Source organism: Prionailurus bengalensis, chromosome B2, assembly GCF_016509475.1.
Source record: "Prionailurus bengalensis isolate Pbe53 chromosome B2, Fcat_Pben_1.1_paternal_pri, whole genome shotgun sequence".
Classification (NCBI taxonomy): domain Eukaryota; kingdom Metazoa; phylum Chordata; class Mammalia; order Carnivora; family Felidae; genus Prionailurus; species Prionailurus bengalensis.
In genome coordinates this window covers 142,934,568-142,953,861 of record NC_057349.1, presented here as the reverse complement: position 1 = coordinate 142,953,861, position 19,294 = coordinate 142,934,568, and the positions used below count along the sequence as shown (strand labels likewise).

The window sequence follows — 19,294 nt, the reverse complement described above, 5'->3', positions numbered from 1 at the left end:
AGCATCACCCAGGGTGCTGGGCCCTGTGACTGCCCGGGTTGCACGCCTACAGTGCCGGCCTGGCCACATCATTCATTAGCTGGAAACCTTCCTCTATTTTAGAAAATTAAACAAACAAAAATGTCTTCTTAATTGTTCTACAATGCTCTTAAATCTGACACCTCTTCTGTGCCTCAACCATATACCAAGCAATGGAAGCAACAACTTTGTTTTTAAAAGCTTATTTTTTGGGGCGCCTGGGTGGCGCAGTTGGTTAAGCGTCCGACTTCAGCCAGGTCACGATCTCGCGGTCCGGGAGTTCGAGCCCCGCGTCGGGCCCTGGGCTGATGGCTCAGAGCCTGGAGCCTGTTTCCGATTCTGTGTCTCCCTCTCTCTCTGCCCCTCCCCCATTCATGCTCTGTCTCTCTCTGTCCCAAAAATAAATAAAAACGTTGAAAAAAAATTAAAAAAAAAAAAGCTTATTTTTTATACTATTCAAATACCTTTTTCCAAATTTTGCACCCATGAACCTTCTGCATTCTCCCCCAAAGTGCCAGCCAATGAGCTCATGTCCCTAACACAATTTAAGTTACGAAGTTCAGTAATTTTGAAAAACGGCATTTAAAAAAAACACCAGGCATCATTAATAATTCTTACCTGAAAATTTCCTGTGTCAACTCGATATTGGTACATTGGATCGTGTAATTCATTAACTCTGAAAATACAATATTATAAAAAATATCATAGATTAATAACTAGTACTTTCCATTTTATACTTTCACTTGGCTTTTTAAGAAACTTATTAACATAAACTCCTTGCTAACCAACAGTAAAAGATTTTTAAAAATAATCCTAAATTTATAAGAAACCCTACATTTCACAATGAAAATGCATCTGGTGCTACTAAACTTAATTGTTTTCCCATAGTCATTAGTACTATGAGGCTGCAGTATTTTTCATTTCAAAGAAATCCCTATAGCATTTCTCTTGCAAGGCCAAAAACTGTTTTCAGGCACCTTTTCAATGGCATTCATGGGCACTGGGAATAGTTGAGTACACAAAGAAAGTTATACAAGTAAATACCAACTTCCATGCAACTCATTTTTTTTAAGTGTTTACTTATGTTTGAGAGCGAGAGTGTGCACAAGTAGGGAAGGGGGCAGAGAGATAGGGACAGAGGATCCAAAGCTGGCTCTGCACTGAGAGCAGAGAGCCTGATGTGGGCTCAAACTCATGAAATGTAAGATCGTGACCTCAGCTGAAGTCGGACGCTTAACCGACAGAGTCCCCTAGGCACCCCACCATGCAACTCATTTTAAAATGAAACTAGGTAGCTGAGGTGGCAGGCAGGGACGGGGAAGGGAGACGAGGTGGGCTGAGTGCTGTCATGGGCCATGAAGTCAGACGTGCCAAGTGCCAAAATCATACCCCTGAAATGGAACTCATTTCTATAGAAAATCCTACTTGAATGCATCAGGCTGTGCCCACATCAGGCTTCTACAGTGGTCCCAGTTTACAGGACAAAACTACTAATATCAACAAGCCTTGGGAGCTGGTGCAGGGATGGGAGTTTACAGATGTAAGCCCAAGGAGAAACTAAAGCTTCTGGCAGGCAGGGATGAGCCAGGACCCCTGAGCGTCATTCCTAAAGACAATGTCTTTGCCACTTTGAAGGGGCAAGCTAAAATGACACATACTTTTTCATTTTCCAAACTAGACTATAAGGACTGCGTTACCTGACGTGACATTCAAGCAAAAATGAATCCTCAGTTCAAATCACACTATCCAGTCTTGATACCCTGGTGACAGATTCCTTTCCAGATGAGTTCACAAAATATAGTGAGACTGTGGATCTTTCCACCTTTGTCAAATGCTTCTCATGCCTGAAGTTTCACACATAACAAAATTACTCACGTCTGCCATATTCCTAGTGTAACAGAAGCCAACCACAATAGTCCAACAATGAAGAATTTAGGTAAATAGAAAGTCAAACACTTCCTTTCTCCCTAAAAATCAAAAAAAGTAAGAAATAAGTTAGTAATTCTACCAAACCATTAGTGTCTAGCAGACCACACTAGATCATAGATAAAAGCATTTCCACATAGCATGCAAGCTTCTGCTGACTGAGGCTGAAGACAGATTCTCAAGGAGAAATTTACCTCAAGGACTATTGCCAGAGTCTGGACTGGCAGCGCTGAGGGCTGGTGCTCACCTGAACCCGTATCCCATGGTACACGCACAGCCAGAAGAGCAGCAAGGCACACAGGAACACAGACTGAAAGAGATCGTCCAGCATGCCTGGAAACCAGCTGTTCACCAGAAAGGAGAGGGGGAAGAACGGATCTGGAATGCAACAGGCAGAAAGGCCTGATGAAGGCAGGCTCCCCCCACCCCGCATAGGGCTTCCGGTCCCCTCTGTGAGGGCAGAACTCACAATCACCTTCTCCTCAGGCAGAGCCAAAGGGAGGTAGTAAACTAAAGGCTGTTTTGTTTTTCAAAAAACCTGAAAGCCATTGAACAGATTGCTCCAGTGATCATTACAGAGTGCCGTCTGCTCCCGCCATCCGCTCCTCCCCACAGGCCTGGGAATCCCAGTGCTGCGGCTCTGGAAGCAAATGCTTTCTGAAGCAGGGGAAGAGGAACAGACGGCAGTGTTTGCCGCCTTCAGCCAAGTTCCAAGACGGCTGTGTCTGTAGCCCTTCCAGGTTTTAACTACCAAAGCGATCACTTATTTGTGAAAGCAGCCAGGCATCTGCCACATCCCCGTGCAACAGCGCTCATGCACTCTGGGGGATGCTGCTACCTGTTCCTTCAGAGGCTCCCACGCTCTTCTAAAGACTCTGGGGCCAGACTCTCTCTAGGACACCTTCCAGCTTTAAGCCTTAGAGCTGAAAGCTCCAAAATAAAAACGGGCACCTACCATTGTAAAGCAGCAGCAGAGGCAAAAGAATGGACATCCACTTCTGCTCCATCCCCCAGTCTCTCATGGAAAACTTCCGGAGGGAATGGGCAAACAGGCACTGCAGACCAAATCAGGCACTTGAGTTACTGTTTTTGCGTATACCTTGCTTAGTATCGTGGTAAGCCGTCCCAAATTGATGGTCAGCCAAACCTCGAAGTTGACCCCCTTGTTGCACTGCCTGCTGAGACCATCAGTGCCAACGGAGAGGAGATGGTGAATGTCTGCCAAGGGGCCACGGGTAAGATGGCCACAAGCTGTTCTCGTAGTGGCAGGTGGGGACAGAGAATATATACCGGCCATAACCCCTCTGCAAAAGGGAAGAGGACCCACCCTCCTCCTTCCCGGACAGGCTACTTCTATAAGGCCGGCCCCACAGAGCCACACAGAGGACCTCCCTGGGGACAGGCCACACGCTCCCAGCCATGCAACATCTGATGACTATAGCTTGTAAGGAGGGCACTGGGGGGTCCCCGAACAAAAACCAAGAGAATGAGGCTAACAACTATGGTCACTAGATGTGTATGTTTTCAAACACGTCCCTGAAGAAGGTGTACTGATTGAGCCATAGAAGTTTCTTTCAAGTACTTTAACACATTACACTATCTGTATAAGAAGACCTGGAGTTTTTTGTTTTGTTTTTCTGTAATCTACATATGCCAATGATTTTCTGAGCAATCTGGGCTTCCTGGGCCAATGGGCCATTTCTCCTGGTCTTTTAGGCTCAGGCTCATGTCTCTGGTTTATGAACATAGTGCCCTGGGTGCCAGCTCTTTGGGCCCCAGAGTGTGGCAGCAGCAACTCAGACATTAGAGATGCTTCAAGAAACAGCAAAGATTTCTGCTGGCCAAATATAAATGGCACTTCTCCACTTTCCTTTAGTAGTTCACTTGGGGAGCCCAGAGCATGGCCAGGAATGCAATGCAATCCCCAGCTCTCTGCATATTCTACTATACTCCAGAGGCCATGTCCCACCCTCCATCCACACCCAGGTCCCATGTCACCACCATCTGGCACTTTTCTCACGTGCCTACCCCCCACGAGCCTATGTCCTGCTGTGTTCCATCAGATTGTAAAGCACCAAGTGATCCCTGGGTGGCGACTGGAGTGGCCACCACCGCAAAGACTCAACAGATCTCTTGAATGTCACACCCTCTGCATCAGCAAGCGGCAAGCAGCTGATGGGCAGAACACCACCCTTTGGATGGCACTAAGTACCAAGGCACACCCCCTCCTCCTCCAGTTTTAAATTCTCATCAGCACTGATGGGGCCTTTGTGGGGAACGCTTGTGCTTTAAGGGTAAGCATTTTCCCCAAAGTCACAGGGTGCTTCTGGATGCTGAACTCAGACCGCAAATGAGACAGAAGCTTGCACTTCCAAACCCACTCATCTGAGGCCTGCCTCCTGAAAACGCCCAAAGACTGAAAGGTCTCATACGATTTCCCACATGTAAAAACCAAAGAATGTCCCTGCTGTATCTGCCTACATGCAAAGAAGATGATTCAAACAAGTTAGGTTAAATGGCACACAGGTTAAATGACATGGTCTTTGCATTCTGATGAGCATTTACTTAAATGTCAGCAATCTGTAATCACTATTACATGGAAGTTCTTCCGTCGTTCTTTTTGCCCTGCAGCATCCTAGCAGACATACAGAATATTTGGTAATATCAGGTTGGCCCATTGGATGGAGCGTCTCAGAGTTCAGATAAATCTCCTGTGTGGGTCATATGTCCGTAATCATCATTCATAAAGTAACTCTGCCCTTGTTAGGATCCTGACGTGGTCTGTCAGGCAAACAGGACTTACAGTGACAATGAAGGTAAGCACCACAAAGACGAATCGGAACCAAATTTCCAATTGGGAAAATGCAGGGTCATAAGTCTTCCACTAAAATGCAAAGTAGGAAAATAATTTGAAAAGATATATGCATCTAAAAGGAAGTACACCAGATTATTAATAATAGTTCTGTCTTGATATGAGGCTTTAATTTTAAATGTTCTCTTTCCTTATACTTTCTCATATGTTCTAAAATTTTAACAGTAAATTTTTATGTTAAAGAGCACAGGCTTAAGAAAATCTTAATTATCAAACATTGAAAATAGTTTTAAATGGTTTGCACTAATGATAAATCTGGCAGACAAATCATTCTGTAATCACAAGAGCATTTTGCTTTTAAACCTGATTTTGAAAATTAACACTGTCAATCCCTTTATTAGAAAAAGCTACGCTTTCCATTAAAAGAAACAGATTCTTAAAAGATGCGAAAATGTGAGTAGGTAGGATGTTCTAAAAAAAATAAGTGAAACATACAAATATGAATCTGAAACCAAAAGCACAATGGAACTACAGGTGTCAGCTCTCATGCTGAGTAGATTCACCCCTATCAAGTGTACACCTCACACAGCTGAGGATGCAGGCAACACATGCCAATGGCAGGCAGAAGGCAGCCCTTCCAACCTCAGTCACCAGCCAGATTTACCACCAGACCCCAGGGCACTGCACTGGGCCAATGAGCCCTAGTGTGTTAATGCATGGAATTCAAATCATCTGAGCAATTAAAAAAAAATCTACTTCAGAACAGAGTTACAGACACGACATTTACCTTGCTTACCTGAAACATTTAAAATACACACATACACACACAGGTAAGTAAACACACACACAACCTAAAACCCTGGACAGATGTAATGAAGGACAATAATCTCTGGCTGATAAGAGCGGTACACCCTCCAGCTGCCCCAAGCCATGGCAGGGAGGGAGCCTAAGCAGAGCATCACGAACACACCTGCTGGGAGTCCAGGAAGACAATCCACTGGCTGCGATTCAAAGGACAGAGTACAGAGAGGAGAGCTGTAAGAGAGAGACCTGGATACCTGCCAAAGACTGTCCTTGTCACATCTCCACCTGAACACTGATCAGGGCATGAGTGTGAGTAAACCACCTACCGCTGGAAGAAAAAAATCTCTGAAATGGATCACTGGCACTCACAGAGGGCCAGTAATAGTGCCTGCTTTCACAGACAGAAAAAAACACACAAAGAGGCACAAATGCTCTCACCCCAGTGGTGAGAAAAAAAGTACCCTTAGATTTCATGCTGCTTTGGCCCTATTTAGTGAAGTTTAAAAGACCTAAAAAAAAAAAAAAATCAATCCATTTCCAAGTAACTTGACAACATCCCAGAACAAAGCTCAAGGATTATTTATAAGAATATTGGCACAAAAACAGACACATAGACTAATGGAATAGAATAGAAACCCCAGAACTAGACCCACAAACGTATGGCCAACTCATCTTTGACAAAGCAGGAAAGAACATCCAATGGAAGGATTATTTATAAGAATACAAAATCTAACATCAATAACGTCTGGCATTAAATAAAAAATACCACACATGTAACACTGTGTCAATTATACTCAAAAAAAGAAAGGAAAAAGAAAAATACTAAACATGTAAAAAAACAAGAAAAATGGAACCATAACAAGGAAAAAACTAATCAATCAAAATTGCCCCAGGTATCACAGATGATATAGGATTAGCAGATAAGGACAGTGAGAAGCTGGAGGAAAGTCTGAACGTGTGAGGGAGAAACCTGGAAATGGAACAAGAGCAGAATAGACATTGCAGAGATGAGAGAATGTGGAGACATGACAGGAGAAGTGATTTCAAATGAACTGGAGCAAAAAATAAACAGAACACCAGTAAGTACGAGACGACTTCAAATGGCCTAATAGATGTATATTTGAATTTCTCAGGGGGGTGGTAAACAAGAGGATGAAACAAAATATGTGAAGAAGTAATGAGCAAAACTTTTCCAAATTTAATGAAAACTATGAAATCACAAATCCAAGAACTCAATGAACGCTAAGTAAGAAAAACATGAAGAAAAGTACACCAAGGAACACCAAAATCAAATTGTTTAAATCAGTAAAAGAGAAACATCTTAAAAGCGGGGGTAGAGGGGGAGGAGAGGAGCACCAGCACAGGGTCAAAGATACGGACAGCATATTTCTTGCCAGAAAAACATAAGCTAGAAGACATTCTCAAAGTGCTGCAGATTAAAATCACAATGCAATACCACTATACACCTATTAGAATGGCCAAAATTAAAAACACAACCATACCAAGTATTGATGAGGATATGACGCAACTGGAGCATTCTCATACACAGCTGGCAGAATGTAAAACAATATAACCACTTTGGAAAAAGTCTGTCAGTTTCTTAAACAAACATACCCCTACCATATGACCCAGCCACTCTGATCCTAGGAATTCATCCAAGAGAAATGAAAGCACACGTCCATACAGAGATTTATACACTGATGTTCACAGCAGCTTTATTTATAAGAGCCGTAAACTGGAGACAATCTAAGTGTCCATTAGTGAGTGAATGGATGAAGAAATTCTGCTGTGTCCACATACCAGAATATTACCCAGCAACAAAAAGGAATGAACTGATACACCCAACATCATCAATTAATCTCAAAATAATTATGCTGGATGAAAAGTAAGATTGTGTTTATATAAAATTCTAAAAAAATACAAATGAATCTGTAAGGAAAACAGATCAGTGGTGGCCAGGGGACAGAAGGTAAGAGGAGGAAGAGACATGAGGGAACTTTTAGGAAGTGAGGGGGTATGCATATTATCTTGATTACGGTGACTTTTTCCCAGGTATGTATGTATGTTAAAAGGGATCCAATCTGGGGCGCCTGGGTGGCTAGGTCGGTTAGGCGTCCGACTTCAGCTGAGGTCACGATCTCGAGGTCCGTGAGTTCGAGCCCCGCGTCGGGCTCTGGGCTGATGGCTCGGAGCCTGGAGCCTGCTTCGGATTCTGTGTCTCCCTCTCTCTCTGCCCCTCCCCCGTTCATGCTCTGTCTCTCTCTGTCTCAAAAATAAATAAAAACGTTTAAAAAAATTTTTTTAAAAAGGGATCAAATCTTATATTTTAAATATGTGCCCTACCCTGTATGTAAATTATGCTTCAGTAAAGCCATCAAACAGAAACCAACAATCAACAATCAATGTTAATGAGAAAGTAGCAATTATGAGCACTGATGGGGGTATCAATGGAAACAGAATATTCAAATAGAAAAAAGTACAATACGTATCTTAGCTGAAAAAACAGATTTAAGACATAATCAAGAACAGAAAGAAAAAGTGTTAACGTTAGGCAAAAAGTCACAAAATACGTTTAAAGTTAACAGTGAAGAAAGTAAGTTTTTCACCTTCAGAAGACTGTAACTCTTCAGAAAAGAAATAACTATGGACCCCCACTGAAGGAGGGAAATTCTGTTTTAAAGATTGTCAGAACAGTATAAAACTCACTCACTTTCAAAATTAACACTAGAAAACAATGCCCTGAGCACTGGGTTGACAGCTGGTGCACGGTGGACACTCAAAACTGTACTGCACTCAATCCAGTCTTCCTTTGCTCCTGCTGTACCTTTCCCTGTCCTTCCCGATCCAGGGAAACCATGTTCACATAGCATTTATCTCTGGGAGGATGCCTTCACTAGCAGCAGCTGAGTTCCTCGGAGACCCGACCAGCCTCACGGCTCAGTCTGGCATTCACTTGTGCCAAGGGCTTGAGAAGTCTTTCTTTTCCTTCAAGTGAGCCCAAGAAGAATGCAGGAAGTTCAGAGAACATGGCCCTGGCCCCTCCACCTCAAACAATGGATCCAGTGATGCCAGGCCCACTGGGATTCTGTCAATCAGTTGGCCAGTGCCTGTGCCAGTGCCATGATTAGGACCACAGCCACTGCATGGACCTCATTCTATGGAATTAGGGAGTTTTGTCTTTGTGTTTTCTTTTAAGTGTGAATATGTATATTTGAGATTAAAAAGGAAATAAGTAAAAGAAAGCAAACAGAAAACACTCAGGCTCTAGACATTTACTGTGAAATCTTCAGAGCCATCAATCCATTCACTGGCATGTGTGTTAAGGTCCTTTGGCCTTCACAAAGCCGCCTTTGTCCTTTCAGAGATTGGGCTCACCCTGCAATACCACAAACTGACTTTGGAACAAGTATCCATTTTATGCCCTAGGCCACTTCTCCCTAAGCAGAATCTAGAGAGTTTTGGTCCAGTTTCTCCATTCATCCATTCAACATTTGTTGAGCACCTATTCTGACTATATGCAAGCAAATATGATGTCAAATATGGTGCAGACAGGAAACACTAACAAACAAAATCAGAAAAATGCCTCCAGGAGCTAATGTTCTGGCAGAGAACATATACTCTATGATAACCTTCAAGCCCTTTGACTAGGAAAGCCACAGGAACACACAGGGGTGGGGGCACATTGGGGTACAGGCTGCTCAAGTAGGTGGTATTCCCAGAAACCTAATGGAACTGGTTCACAGCCCACTTGAAAACCAATATAAAAGATTATACACAGAAATATCTGGAAGGGAAGAACTTTTTTTTTTTTTTCAACGTTTATTTATTTTTGGGACAGAGAGAGACAGAGCATGAACGGGGGAGGGGCAGAGAGAGAGGGAGACACAGAATCGGAAACAGGCTCCAGGCTCTGAGCCATCAGCCCAGAGCCTGACGCGGGGCTCGAACTCCCGGACCGCGAGATCGTGACCTGGCTGAAGTCGGACGCTTAACCGACTGCGCCACCCAGGCGCCCCGAGGGGAAGAACTTTTGTAATGTCCTATTAGAACAACATATCAAGAGTGATCCAAGAATCCAGTCAGTGCTTATCAAAGTGCTGCCTGCTGCCAGACCTCTCAATTCACATGAAAACTGGAGGGCGTCCACTGGATGGAAAACTGAAGGACTTGGGAACATTAGCTGTTGTTTTCATCTCATCTACCAGTGAAAGGCTGTGGCTTAGGAAGAAAAAGAAGGAAATGCGAACAGCTGGCTGCAGTGTCGCTCAAGAATCAACCAGAAGGTATTTAATTAGAGGGGAAAATGCCCAGCTTGGCCCTGAAGACACAGGGAGCTGATGTGATGCGGGTGGAGGTGTTCACAAAGCTCAGGAGAAAATGACAGGCAAGTGAGTAAAAGCAATCTGCACCATGTCTAAAGTCTACACTCCACTGCATATGCAGAGCATGGCCAATAGAACAAACCTTTTTAAAAAACACCAGCGCCATCTCCCACATACCTTAAGGCCTGCAGGGTGGTCTTGACTTGAACATGGCAATGGGGTGTGGGCAAGAGGTACTCAGAAGAACAGCTGATAGAAGAAGCAGAGATGGAAGGACTGCCACTCTACTTCAAGCAGATATGAATGTAAGTGGAAATCAATGAACCAGATGTTCACGGAGCATGGGAATGAAAACGAAAGGAGCGAAATCAAGCTTCTCAAAGTAAGGGTACATAGCCTCAACAACCACACCAGATGGAAGATAAAACCCACACAGCAGGCAAGACAGGAAAAGGGCATCAACCATCTAGGTGTCTGCTTAAGGACAGACGTCTTCTGCCAAAAACGTAGCATGTGAATACTTGGGGCCTGCCCTCGTGACGATTCTCTCTCCCAGTAGGCTGGAGCAGCAACCAGGGTAATTTTCACCCTGAACACGACTTCTATCAATGAGAAAGAACTGGGGAAGCCCAGGGGAAGATGCCCACATGGACCTGCAGCTCTTGGGGAAGAGCCACAGCCACCACCCCACACAGGGAGAACACAGAACTCAAGTCTCCAAATGCCAAAGGCTTCCTAGAAAACACCAAACAACATGAATAGAATAATACATCAAATTCTGTCAAAGAAGCAAGGACAGTCTAAAGAATGCGGTTAAACAGGCACCAACCTGCTGAGCTCTGATTTTTAATCACATATCTTGTTAAGTTTTTACTGAAAGGTAACATACCTATGAAAACCTGTATGCATACCCTAAGTGTACAACTCAATGAACTGTCACAAATGGAACACACCAGTGTGGACAGCATTCCAATCAAGAAACAGCATCACAGCACCCCCAGAAGTCCCTCCCCATATGCCCCCTTCAAGTCACTAACCTACCCGAGTAACACTAATCCTGATTTAACAGCACAGATTCATTTGCCTGTTCATATAACTTATATAAATGGAATCATACACTGTGTGCTATTGTGTTCATCATCATGCTTGTGAAAGTCATCCCTAAGGCTGCACATAGCTGTAACCACTCCTCCTCACAGCCATACATACTCCGTTACAGGAAAGGACGTGCCACTATGAGCATTCCTTTTATTAATGGGTACAGTTTGGAGCTATTAAGAACCATGTTGCTAAGACATGAACAATGAAATGCATGTCTTCTGGTTGATGTTTGTGCATTTCTGGTGTATCAGTTTATACTACCACTAGTGGAACACAGGAGCTCTGGCTGCTAGGCGGCCTGGCCAGCGTTGGCATCTTTTTGACTTTGTTATGTTAGCCATTTGGTGCATGTATGATAGCATCACTGACATACTTTTAAAATGTATTTCATTTGTTACACTTTGTTTACTTCTGAGAAGGAAATGAAGTCAGCTTATAATAAAAAGACAGATTAGACAGGAACAAGTTTTAAAGTTTTTTAAATGGCAAAACTGTAAAGAAAGAGGGCAAATAATCACACCAGAAACCTATATCAGGATATTAGTAATTGTCACAATTCAGCATAAAACTGGTATTTCTGAAATTTCCAGCAGCTAATAGCAAAAGTGACATGTGACAAGCTATATACCTTTCAGTCTCTAGTAAAAGGAGTTTATAACAAATGGTCAAAAGGAATCCTATATGGAGGTTTAGATCAGTGTTCACAACATAATGGATATTTTTCAACAGCAGTTTTATAAAGATACAGAAGTACTTTGGGTAAGGTTCTCTGATTTCTCAATGCATCTCTGTATGAGGTTTAGACATAACAGTAAATTGTGATTTACTGAGGTAGCTCTTCAATAACTAAGCTTCTTAGAATGAATTGCCAGAGGGTATCTTGGACTTCCTCTTTTAAATATCAGTTGTCTCAGGAGCCTTTTAAAAAAAATAATTTTCACTTCTGATTATAAAGGTAGTAAAAAGCTCATTATTAACACACATACACACACACACACACACACACACACACACACACACACAGGGGCACCTGGGTGGCTCAGCTGATAAAGCATCCAACTTTAGCTCAGGTCACGATCTCAAGGTTCAGGAATTTGAGCCCCACATCGGGCTCTGTGCTGATGGCTTGGAGCCTGGAGCCTGCTTTGAATTCTGTGTCTCCCTCTCTCTCTGCCCTACCCTCCCCCCCTTTCTCTCTCTCTCAGAGATAAATAAACATATTTTAAAAAAAGAAAAGAAGAAATCAAACAATAAACCCACCACCCAAAGATAGCTTTCTAGAGTTTTCTATAATAAAAAATATTAATCAATACTTTTAATTCATACACTTTTTCTTTTCCTTTTTTAAATCAATAGCAGTTTGTGGTATTTAATATATTTTGTGACTAGTTCATTATTTTAACAGCTACAGAAAAACTAATCTATTTATTTAACCAGAACTCTACTGAAATACAGATTACCCACAACTTCCTGCTACGAAAAATAGAAATCTTTGTACATTTCTAATTATTTCCTTAGAATAAATTCACAGAAGTAGAATTACTAGGTCAAAAAAGAACATGCACATAAAGGCTTTGCTACACCACCAAACTGCCCCCAACACTGAAATCAATTTACACCATTAAACTGTACAAGAGAATGTATGCCCCTGCATCTCACTGACCTTAGGATGTTATTTTTCTTGTGGGTATTTTCACCACTTTCCAGGTTAAAATAAGACATTTCTAGGGGCACATGGGTGGCTCAGTCGGTTAGGCATCCGACTTCAGCTCAGGTCATGATTTCAGTGTGTGAGTTTGAGCCCCATGTCAGGCTCTGTGATAACAACTCAGAACCTGTAGCCTGCTTCAAGTTCTGTGTCTCCCTCTCTCTCTGCCCCTCCCATGCTTGCTCGCTCTCTCTCTCTCTCTCTCTCTCTCTCTCTCAAAAATAAACAAACATTCAAAAAATTTAAAAAAAAAAAAGACATTTCTTTCTGAATTCTCTGACCCTGGGGTTTATAAGCAAGGATAAAAACCAAAGTCCACTGGCCATCTGAATTTCTTAATTTGTGAAGTGCTATGGTGTTATCCTTCAATTCAACCCAGATATATTTATTTCAGGCTTAACTGTTTCCAGGCACACTGTTGGGTACTGGGAATACAGAAATGTACAAAAATGTAGAAAAATCTTAGGTGACATCCCTCACAAATCCCAAGGGTCTTATGTATTAGCGTTCTGGACTTCCTGAAGAGCGCCACCCAAAACAAAGCTCTGCCTATTGGCATTCAAGGTGAGCTGTTCTGACAGCAACTTCCTCATTGACTCCCCCAGTGAGATCACATCACCTGCCTTCTTTAGCAACAGTGGAATGACATGTACCAAGTTTATCTGAGATATGTATCAAATTATTTGGGAAGAAGTCCCAGAGAAAATAAAATAGATACAAAAGATGAAAGGAGAGAACCTCAATCAAAAACAAACAAGAGTCCAAACCCATGTAACAGGGTCAGGGTGAACTAAGCCTGGGGGAGAGCTGCTGAGAACTTTGGTAAAGGCCTTCAGGGGGTGATGCTCCTATAAAGATGAAAAGGAGAGGTCCCCTGTCTGAGAAACATGGTGCTCTTTGTTTTCTGCATTCTTGATTCCAGGTAATTCTGAAATAGCAAAGTCTAAAGCACAGATGATTAGCACAAGACAGGATCAGCAAGGCTGAGCTTGGGGCATCTGTCTCAGACCCTATGAACTTGAGGACACAGGCAGAATGCTGGCCAGACTTTCTGAGGACAAAGCTCTAGGAAATCTTCATACGACAAAGAACAGAATCCAGATTCAAACTCAAAAGATCAGGAGAGGCTAGACCAAGAAGTCAAAGCTGCTGAAAAGAAATTCAAGAGCAAAGTGTTAAGGTCTGAGCAGAGTCTAAGAATTGTTACAAACTAACCAAAGAAGCAGAGAATGAAAAAGGCCAGACTCAACAGCAGTTACAGTGGAAAAAGTCCAAGGAGTCCTTACCAGCAGGCAGCACACAAGCCGACAGGTGAGGAGGCTGCCAGAGGAGCCAGCTGTCTGGTTCCAGCAGCACCTGGAGGGCCACCTACTCCTTCTGCTTGACAAGCAGCCGTCCCCTCGGCCAGGCTGACACGGGCAGCCACAGAAAGGAAACCCAGGAGCCCGAGAGGCACAGAAGCCACCCCGAGGGCCATGTCAAGGAAGAACCTCAGAGGGACCGAGACAACATATTTAAATATCTGCAAAGCCATCACATAGGTACAGAATAAAAGTCACTCCAGGGTAGTCTGGAGACAGAAAGTGAAAAAATAAGTAATATGAACGTTAACAGGTGCCATTTGTTGAGCGCCTACGATGAACAGGCACTATGAATGATTCCGAGCCTGGCTGACCTCCAGAGGCCCCCCGGGAAAATGGGGACCACAGGCACCAGTACAGAGGTGGGGCGGGTGAGGCCGTGCATGTCAAGACCGCAGAAGAGGGCCTACACGTCAAACCTCTCAGGAGAGGGTGCCCGTCAGTCCACATAAAAACCCTCACATGAACGTTCACAGCAGCATTATTCATAAAAGCCCCAAATGGAAATATCCCAAATGCCCATCAAGCAATGAGCAGACACACAAAATGCAGTCCACCCACACAGTGAACCATCACGCAGCAGAGAGAGAATGAAGTGCTGACGTCCTCAAGAGCACAGATGAACTCTTGAAAGTACTATGCTTCAGGAGAGAAGTCAGTCACAAAAGACCACACATGGTAAGAATCCAGTCACATGAAATGTCCCCAACAGGCTAATCCACAGAGACAGAAAGAAGGTGAGTGACTTCTCAGTCCCTCAGGGACGGGGGAGGGAGGAATGGGGAGTGGCTGCCCCCAGGCTGCTTCTAGGGGATGTGAGGTCTGGCTCAATAAAAGACTGCTTTTCAAAAGGAACCCATTACCACCTTCATTTGATCCACAGGCTTTGTGAGGCAGCTAGTTTACAGATAAGAAACAGAGGAAACAGAATCTGCTCATGGTGCCAGGATCTAAACCAGCTCAAAGCCATACTCCCGGTCACTGTGCTGGTTATATCGTGGAACAAACGAACGGAAGGAACAAAGAGGTTGATTTCAGCGGGGCACAAGACTGGGAAATCTAACCCTGCAAGCTGCACACCGGGTGGGCCCTGTGAGAGCAGTGCCCGAGCCTCACCGCAGGTCCCAGCGGAGCCCAAGGGCAGACCACAAGCAAGGTGAAGGGGGTCCCACCTGTTCGGCTACCAGGAGGGTGCACCTGACAACCTCTTCCTGACCTTCCAACTGGAAGGCTACTCTCTATTCTCTCTGTTCTGAATCTCAGAACACCACAAAGGCTTTCTAATTTCATGTTGTTCCTTTAAACTATTCTTGGTTCCGTATATTTAAGAAATTATGGTTTCTCTATAGTTTTTAAAAACTGTGCGTGTCTGCCCTTGTCCCAAATAACAGGATTTCAAAGCTGACATTTATTTCAATCATTTGGCAGAAGGCTGAGAACTAAACAAGCCACGGAGACACTGAGGGCAGCTGGCATACTTACTGTAAAGTTCATTTCCTTGATGGCTAGCTTCAGGTGTTCGAATCCCACAGTCACGGTATACTGAGTGTAATTCAAGTAGCCGAGGTGAGCCACAATAATTTCTGCACACTTCTGCAAAGACACAAGGAAGAGCTGTGTTTTTAAAGCAAGCAAGGTCGGCTCCCCCAGCAATTGACCCATGAAGTAACACATGGCAACGACACAGGAGCACAATGAACCACCTCCAGGGAACTTGCCAGAGCCCAGAAAAATTCAGACATCAGCCAAAAACAATTCTTAGAAAGAAAGAACCAAATGGGTATTTTTGGAAACAAACAAACAATATATGGTTTATAATCATTAGAATCGTTCTACTTTGGATGATTCAGAACAGTGTCACCCGCATAAAAAAGGTAACTACACAATGCAAACCTGCCGTTCACACAAATACAATAGGGTGGGGTGGGGGGTGGTGTAAGCCAAGACACAACAAATCAGACACCCCCCCCCCCCCACTCTCCTCCCTGCTCACTTCCACAGCTGCTGAACAATATACAGAGTGGACTGCATGCCTCCTCGCCCCAATGCCTGGTCCTTCCTACGCAGAGCCCCTGTAGTCTCTGTTAGGAGGTCAGGCCCACACCTAAGACAAAGGCTGTGGGAACAATGGCTAGTGTGATCACACAGGTGTGTGTGCTCATCTGTCGGCCAAGAGCCCCCCCGTCTTCTGTCTTGTACAACTAGGAACCGGCTCCCCTCTATTCACTGGGGTGGTGGAGCCCTCACTCCGGATGGGGATGTGTACTCGGTGGCCAGGCAGGCAGTGACCTTGGCACAGCCACGCCGCCTGGCACACCCCATCAGAAGTTCTCTCCGTGTCTGACAGCCCAGTCTCTGGGTGGCACCTGTGACAGCTGTGGCTTTGAACAGGGCAGTCACCCCTACCACTGATCAGAGACTCCCCGAGCTAGGAATGTCTGAGGTCAGGGTAGGAAAACAGATCTGGGTGTTCTTAAGAAGCCTTCAAAAGATATGAGGACAATCTGAAGGCAGGGGTGCTGACCTCAGGGCCGGGGAAGAAATCAGAAGAAGGTGGTGTGCCTGCCTTGCCTGGTCTCAGCAAACCCAAATCCACCTTTTGTTCCTCAAAGTCGGGTCACAGGAGGACGCATGGAGAGAGGGGCAGCTAAGTCCTGGGCGTGATCAGGAATGGAGAGGATCGCACTTGTGAAGGTATTCATGTCGCACAGGTGACCACTTCTTACAAATCTGGACTTTCAGGGGACGTTTACGTTAACAACACGGTTATACCTCAGGCTGTACATATCTTCAGGTTTAAAAAAGCTATAGTGAGCCCACCTGATGATCTGGGAGGGAGAGGAGGGGGTCTGAGTTCAAGCTGTGGTTCAAGCACCGATTATGATGTGCTTGTGCAATCACTTGATGAGAGCACAGCAGCCTGTCACCCGCCCGGAGCGGACCACTTGCTACCCGAGGCAGACAGCGTTTTCTCTTCACATCAAGACAAAGGCAGCGTAAAGGGTGGTTGATATCTCTACAACATAAAAAATCCCATCTTTTTTTAAGTCAGGGCAATGCTCCTGGGAGAGCTAGGGTGGGACCTGCACAGACAGAACAGAACAGAGAAGTCCCCAAGGCGACACAGCGTAAACTGAAGTAGGGCCACCGACAGGAGAGGGGAGACACCGCGGAGAGGCACAAAGGGCCACTGTCAAGGTGCACAGTGTGGCGGGCAGTGCCACAGCAGTGCAGGCAAGCAGCCTCACAGGCAGCCTGGCACTATACAAGGTGCCCGAGTCTTCCTAGTTGGCCTGAGACCTTCCCCAGTTTCAAAGGGAAAGTCTCCCATCCTGGGAACTCCTCAGTCCTCGCAAACCAGAAAGATTAGTCACACCAGCCTTAGGACGAAGTCACTGACCGCCTGTTCGGTGCGAGAAAGAGCAAGGCCAGCTGAGGGCGGACTCCAGCCTTCCCGGGGGTGGAGGCAGGGCCAAGGCCTGAGCAGAGGTCCTTTCAGACCCCGCATCCATCATCCCTCCCGTGTACTGGTGGAGCTAACACAGCACCTACTGGACACAGACACGGCAGGTGCAGGGCCCCATGGGCACCAACACGCAGGCGCTCACATATGATATTCGACTTGATCCTTGCCACTTTATGAGGATGGTCAGGGAAGGCGTAACCCCACCCTGCAGTCAAGGAGAACACGTTACAGGCCGGCCCAGCCCTGCTCCCGTGGGTGATTACAGAGGAGGCAGAACGAGGGTCTGGTCACTTGTGTTTCCGGAGCAGCACCTGCCAGGCCCATGAGGCCGACCCAGTGGGGGGAGCTGCCACGCGGTCCCAGGGAGCAGGCCCTGGCAGGGAGGAACCATAGATGCGGGCCAGGGAACCACAGACGGGGGCCAGCCATCCAACAGGAGCCCTGCCATCTGAATCCTTTCCTGCCAGGACAAACAGTCCTGCTCTTCACTCTTCTCAACAGGGCGGTGCGTGGTTGCTAAGGATACACGCTGCACAATAACAAACCACGAGCTGAAATCCTGGCCCCCCCTGTCACTAGCGTCACCTCAGGCAAGTACTCTGACCTTTCGGAGCCTCAGTTTCTTACATAATTTGGGGCTCTGGTAACAGTGCCTGCTCCGTGGGCCTGCTCTGGGGACTCAATGAAACCTGACTGCATGGAAAGCCAGGCATGAGACCTGTCGGGGAAACCACTTTCCTAACCCTACACTCCAATGCATTCTCTTTTCTGATGTTCCCCATGTTCTCCAGGCCACCTGCTGAGTCCTAGGGAGCTTCCCAGCCCTATACAGAGGGGTTCTGGCTCTCATTCCTGGGATTCCAACAGAATATGGTGCCAAAAAATAATCGAGAGTGAGGGTTCCTTTCTCACTTTGGACCGCCAGGTTTCCTAACCCATGACCACACAGTACGTCCGAAAGTAGACACTCAAGCAAGCAGGCTGCTCTTCCTAAGGGGCCTGGGCCTCAGCCCCCACAGGTGGATCAGGGTGTTCATCACAGGGCTGACGCCCGAGACCCCGGCAATTCGGAATGACCACGAACAACGGCAGACTTCAGAGATGACGAGCAGCCCGTAAAGAGTCACCTGTAGACACCAGGCATCATATGTGGGTTCACGTATCATGTGTACATGTGTGTAAGTTTGTAAGAATTTCTAAGGGTATCAATGTATAAAGTTAGGTGCGTTTTCCACACCACCATTGGTATGACTCAATGCTTTCACTTCAGAGAGCACATATGTAATAGTGCAGCAGTGATGCACTAACAGTGATGAATAATCACTGACCAATCAAATGCACTCACCCCCGCACAGGTGAGGGTCCTTGTCCGATTGTGAACTTTGTTATGAATGAACATGGTGGTTCCATCTTGAGCTACACCATCAACTTTAACAGTCATGAGAAAGCTTGTCTGAATAGATGTTTCTACAAAAGAAAGAAAGTCAGCGTCAGAGACCATGTCAGGCACATCACACTGTGATGCAAAGGTAAGAGCCCAGGAGGGTCCTTTGACCACCTCAGCCTTGGCACATTTGAAAACCTCACACTTGTCAGCGAAGTAAAACCTTTCCATTAGGTTCTACTTCCAACCCATTGTCCAGGAGCCTGTGTGAAAACCTTCATTCCAGATCCATCATTTTTGGTTCACAAAAGGGCAAGTATTTGATGGCTAATGAAATTTTATTTTTTATTTCCCCACATAAATGTTTAACTTCACTTTACACCACAATAAAG

The 19,294-nt window shown here is 45.2% G+C and overlaps 1 protein-coding gene across 2 annotated transcripts in view; it reads right to left on the bottom strand.

Moving 5' to 3' along the window:
• Positions 1-19,294, bottom strand: part of TMEM181 (transmembrane protein 181) — a 73,111-nt gene that overhangs the window by 8,864 nt on the left and 44,953 nt on the right. For both annotated transcript variants that reach the window (XM_043593127.1, XM_043593128.1), the window contains exons 5-11: positions 18,864-18,985; positions 15,535-15,645; positions 4,748-4,828; positions 2,900-2,999; positions 2,192-2,322; positions 1,894-1,985; positions 637-694 (exon numbers count right to left, since the gene is read on the bottom strand). In XM_043593127.1, the coding sequence (XP_043449062.1) occupies positions 637-694; positions 1,894-1,985; positions 2,192-2,322; positions 2,900-2,999; positions 4,748-4,828; positions 15,535-15,645; positions 18,864-18,985 (695 nt within the window). The remainder of the gene's footprint in view (positions 1-636; positions 695-1,893; positions 1,986-2,191; positions 2,323-2,899; positions 3,000-4,747; positions 4,829-15,534; positions 15,646-18,863; positions 18,986-19,294) is intronic.